The sequence below is a fragment of the Morone saxatilis genome, unplaced genomic scaffold (assembly GCF_004916995.1).
Source record: "Morone saxatilis isolate NCDOM2014 unplaced genomic scaffold, NCSU_SB_2.0 Contig1, whole genome shotgun sequence".
In the NCBI taxonomy this organism is placed as follows: domain Eukaryota; kingdom Metazoa; phylum Chordata; class Actinopteri; family Moronidae; genus Morone; species Morone saxatilis.
This window is the reverse complement of record NW_023339651.1, coordinates 4,078,719-4,083,925: the sequence shown is the minus strand read 5'-3', so window position 1 is coordinate 4,083,925 and position 5,207 is coordinate 4,078,719. Positions and strand designations below refer to the sequence as shown.

The 5,207-nt window shown below is 38.5% G+C and overlaps 1 protein-coding gene across 1 annotated transcript in view; it reads left to right on the top strand.

Annotated features, from left to right (window-relative positions):
• Window positions 1-602: 602 nt before the first annotated feature.
• acsl5 (acyl-CoA synthetase long chain family member 5) overlaps window positions 603-5,207 on the top strand; it is a gene marked incomplete at its 3' end in the record, with an annotated part of 9,627 nt that continues 5,022 nt past the window's right edge. The window contains 10 exon segments of the mRNA XM_035659066.1: window positions 603-706; window positions 2,049-2,149; window positions 2,858-3,023; window positions 3,207-3,318; window positions 3,631-3,695; window positions 3,789-3,890; window positions 3,976-4,075; window positions 4,450-4,628; window positions 4,801-4,833; window positions 4,923-4,974. Coding sequence (XP_035514959.1) covers window positions 2,868-3,023; window positions 3,207-3,318; window positions 3,631-3,695; window positions 3,789-3,890; window positions 3,976-4,075; window positions 4,450-4,628; window positions 4,801-4,833; window positions 4,923-4,974 — 799 coding nt within the window.

The window sequence follows — 5,207 nt, the reverse complement described above, 5'->3', positions numbered from 1 at the left end:
TGTGAAATTTAATATTAAAATATAATTAAGATTTTATATTATATTTATTGTTTATATCATAAAAATAACAAATTAATTTAGTTTTCTTCACAGAAATTAATGATATTCTGAGATATAGGCATACTTTATGTATATTTTTTGCAAGTTTTATTGCACCCCTTAAAAGCCTTGTGACCCTTTTGGTGACCTGTAGTGGGGTAACATTCAACTCTGATCTGATACCATCAATGACATATTTAAATCCTTGATTCGATTTTTATCAACCATAGATATAGATATAGAAATTCCAAAGGTATCACATCCACCTTTAGTTATCGCCAACGATCATAAATATCGTGTCAAAGTTCATCATAATCTCTTCTGTCTTTAGCAGGGACACACACAGATGAAGGGAGTGGACAATTTTATTTAAAGAATGTGGGCTAATTCAATTAAGAAAAATATTTTTCTTTTAAAAGGCAATACAGCAAAATGTAGGTGAAAAGTGCTGCGGACCTCCTGGGAGTGTTATCTGCTGGTGCAGCACTGCAGAGGCAGGTTGAGCCTTGCTTGTTGCAGAGAAGTTCTCACACCTGTGTGCAGTTTAAGGTGCTAATGACCACAGGTGGGCAGATTGTACATTAGTGGTGTTGCTGGATTCAGCTGCTTTTTCCCCAGGGGATCCCTGCTCAGCTTGGCCCCAAACTACCTCTGCTAATCCCACCAGGTAACCTTTCAAAGCTTTTCCTAATGAACCTTTACCTTCAGCTCACTGTCCAGCAGAAATCAAATCACTCACACAAGAAAACATGTGAGAAGTTCAGAAAGTGAATACCTAAAGTTTTGACAGGAGAACTGTTTATCAAAATGTAATTTGTGTCTGTCATTCAGTTAAATGTCAAAGTGACTGTTGAGATAAGCCTTAAAAAGTGAGTCTATGTGACTTTTAAAACATGAAATGTCACAATCTTACAAATGGAATGTTGGCACCATGAATCATGTTGAGTTGTTGTGTTGTTGCAGCCATACTTGGTCTGTTAGCATGGTGGCTAATGTTATTTTGCCTTTGCCTTTGTCTCTGTACTTTTATTATACATTTTAGCATTTACTGTTATTTTGGAATGTATCTGTTGGTGGTGGCCGTCTGGAAAACGTTCTCACTTTAATCAGTGTGATCAAATATGAAGCACAATCTCAGTTTATTTCCGGTTTAGTGTTAAACATCACACAGACGCAGAAAGGCTTTCTACAATTTGCTGCACCTGCTGATAACATGTTTCTGACCTACACTCACACGCTCACACACTCACAAACTTACTTGATGGGCAGCTTTAAGAAAATCAGGGGAATAAACTGATATGCCCACTTCTCCAGGCACCACTACACCACAGACAGATGTTTCTATTTGTTTGGCCAGTCCATTTACATCAGTGAGTGTAGACTAAATGACAAACACCTAAAGATATACACTCAATTTTACAGTTTATTAGGTACACCTAGTTTAAACTAAAGCAACAGCGCTGCAGTAAATCCTCACGTAATGAAGGTTATTGTTCAGTTTTTGTTAATGCTGTTTCAGAGGAGTGTTATGATGATTTCTGTAGATTTCTGTCTTTGAAGAGTATTGATACAACTTGCGCTGATGCTGTGTGTCCTGATGGGTATTTAACTAGTGCATATGGTGAGAAGAATTTATTTTATTTTTTTTCAGTTTCTGTAATGTGAGGACTTTGAACATGATAAGACTGTTGACCTTTCATCAGCTGCAGCATCTTAGCGTTCCTCTGACATGGTATTAGATAAGTTTATCTATCTGGACTAAAATCAAAGCCATTTATTGGTTGGTAGAGCTGATAGTTTGGGGGGGGGGGAATATCATTCTGTAGCAGCTTAATAAATTTCACAACACACTTTAATGTTATGACACACAACTCAGAGCTGCTTCTACGTTTGTGCTCATGTTTTATCAGTGGAAGTGGTGGTGGCCAAGGTTCAAAGGTTCTTTTAACTATGTCAGGCTTTTTTTTTTTTTTTTTTTATGAGTTGTCATTCTGTCTATCACACTTCAGAGGAGAGGAAGAGGAGCTGCTGTATACACCCACCGCACACACACCAGCCTGTCTGTCAACTAGAAGCAGAGTGAAACACCTGAGACCAGATCCAGCAGCAGGTAGGACAGTGACATTCAAATGAGTATTGTATGGGGGCCAGAAGATGTATATTGCACAAAATAATTGGAATTATTATGAGTTTTGACGCATGTTGAAGTTTCACATTTACGTTTCATAAAATAATTAACACTGACCTCTGTGTAGTTCACAATTATGACACAAAACTTAAAAGACAAAATTTAATGCACTTTTTAAATTTCATACAGCATCAGTTTAACAGCTGTTTAATGCAAACTGAACAGCAGTGACAGTAAATACTCACACATTGTGATGAGCCTCATATGTACAGACTGTAATGATGTGTCAGCATTCACAGGTTGGCTTCTATCTTGATTAGGAATAACTGTTGCACAAGTCACGTTGACTTTGACCTAAAGTTATTCTGGAGACAATATTAAGAGCAGTGTCAAGGAGCTTGGATTGCTTAATAGGACTGTACATGTTTAAATATGGTCCAGTTTTAAAGTACACTTGGTTATAAGTGAGTATATGTAAAAGTTAAAATCTTATTCAAATGGCTTTTTATTTTATTTATTTTTTAAACTATTAACTTTCTTTTGTTTACTATTGAGTGTGTATGCGTCTGTACATATAAAATGTATAAATTTTTCTTGTTCTTGTTTCTTGTCTTTTTTAATAATTAATTTTTTATTTTTATTTATTTTTTTTATTTTTTTTATTAATTAATCTTTTCTGTGTCCTTGCAGACTGTGCACCATGGACTTCCTTTTCCCATTGCTGTTCTCCCCTCTCCCGACCCCAGCCATCATCTCCCTGTTTGCCCTGGCTGCTGCTACCCTGTTTTACCTCAACACACGGCCCAGCCCCCTCCGGAGCCCCGTAGACCTCAACTGTCAAACTCTGGGCATCAAGGTAATGTTTTTATTCATCTAAAATGCATCCATATAGTGAAATGTAACTTTTACAGCTTCAACCCTGGGTCGTGGGCTTTTAGGATTTATAGGTGCGTCAGTAGGATCAGTAAAATAGTATTTAAGAGTCTATCAGTGAAATGCAAGACTACTGTTTGTTCTTATTTGTGCTTCATGTCCTCAGGATGGAGCGAGGAAGACTGCATTGCTTGAGGATAACAACAACCTGATGTCGTATTACTATAATGACGCCAAGACCCTCTATGAAGTTTTTCAGAGGGGTCTCAAAGTTTCAGGTAATGAGAACTTTTCCTTTATCACATGCAAGCCAAAATAAACGCATGTTGAGAACAGAAATGTGTGCTGGTGTTGCCACTAAGTGTGATTAGGATGTACATTTTGGTTGTATATGGATGGCCAATAATACAATTAAGTGTTCATTTGAGTTAAAACTAGATGTGTCAAGATGTTTTCTGCACTGTTTGATTCAAATTGATACACAGGTGACTAAGCCTTTAGATAAGATAAAAACTGCAATTAGCTTAGCATGAATGCTAACTATTCTAATACAGTACATGTGGTTTAATGTTGGGCCTATTCCTCATCAGGTAACGGACCATGTTTGGGCTACAGAAAACCAGGAAGGCCATACCAGTGGCTGAAGTACAGACAGGTAAAATGGCAGCGTTAAACATTGGGAAAAACATGGTAAAGAGAAACTGCTGTGAACTCCAGCTGACCTTTACTCCTCTTCCCCTCAATGAAGGTGGCTGATAGAGCGGAGCACCTGGGTTCAGGGCTTCTCCAGAAGGGTTTGAAGCCAAATCCGGACAATTTCATTGGCATCTTTGCTCAGAATAGACCTGAGGTAAGTGTGGACGACAATGCGGGGATAACAGGGTGACGTCTTGGTGGGCATTCTGTGTAAATTCTGTTTCATGGGTCTCTCGCAGTGGATTATCAGCGAACTGGCTTGTTACACCTACTCCATGGTAGCAGTCCCCCTGTACGACACCCTGGGTCCTGAGGCACTTCTGTTTATTATCAACCAAGGTAATTGGAGCTTCTCTTGCACTCTAATGCTGCTAATTACAGAGCAGAGTCTGAGTCCAGTAACTCATCGGTCCCCACAGGGATCCGTGTCGAGTGTGCCGTAATCTCTTCTCACTTATTTATCACATCAGCTCCTTCCATCTGTGCTTCATTTTGCTTTTTATTATTTGAGTTAAGAAGACAAAGGGCAAACCTATTACAGTAGGTCTTTCCTTTTTATAAACCCTGTTTTTACTCAATGAATCTTACTCATACTACATTAGTGTCAACAAAAAGAACTTTAATCTAACGCCAACAGCACTGGTGTCAACTTTTGCTGCTATTGTACTGTCTATTTAACTTGTAATACAGCTTAAAAAGTTTTCTTCTTGCAGCGGAGATCTCCACGGTGCTTTGTGACAATCAAAACAAAGCAGAAACACTGCTGCAGACCCGGGAGACAGGCCAGACCACAGTTCTCAAAACTATCGTCATCATGGACTCTTTCAACTCTGAGTTGGTCGAGCGAGGAACTAAGTGTGGGGTGGACATTGTGTCCATGCAGGATGTGGAGGTATTACACGCTGAACACAAGTTATTGGGGACTCTTTGCTTGTTTATACTGGCTTCATTTCAAGACTTAACTTCTCTTTTTTAGTTCCGTACTTGCAAATAATACTGTTAAAAGCACAAACATGATTGAAAACATGTGTGTTTTTTTTTTTTTTTGTTTTTTTGTTCTCCAGGCTCTGGGGAAAAGCAATCTTCAAAAGCCTGTTGTAAGTTAGTTTCGGATAAACTCCCTTAATCAATTTGAGATTTAATAAGCTGCATGGTGTTCTGATGTGCTGATTTCATGTCCCAACAGCCACCAAAGCCAGAGGACTTCAGTATTGTCTGCTTCACCAGTGGCACTACAGGTGATTATTTTGCACTTTCTGGGATTGATTTCATCTGCAGGCTAGAACAGTCTGCCTCAGTGTGCCTCCCATGATATTTGAATCTCACATGTGACTACACACACAAAGCATTGCTATAAATGACCTCTGCTCTTGGGTTTCATGATTATATTGTTCTAATCTCTCAATGTGGATTGGTCAATCCAGCACTTTGTGCCAGATTTAAATATTTCTTTTTCTTTTTTTTTTCTTTT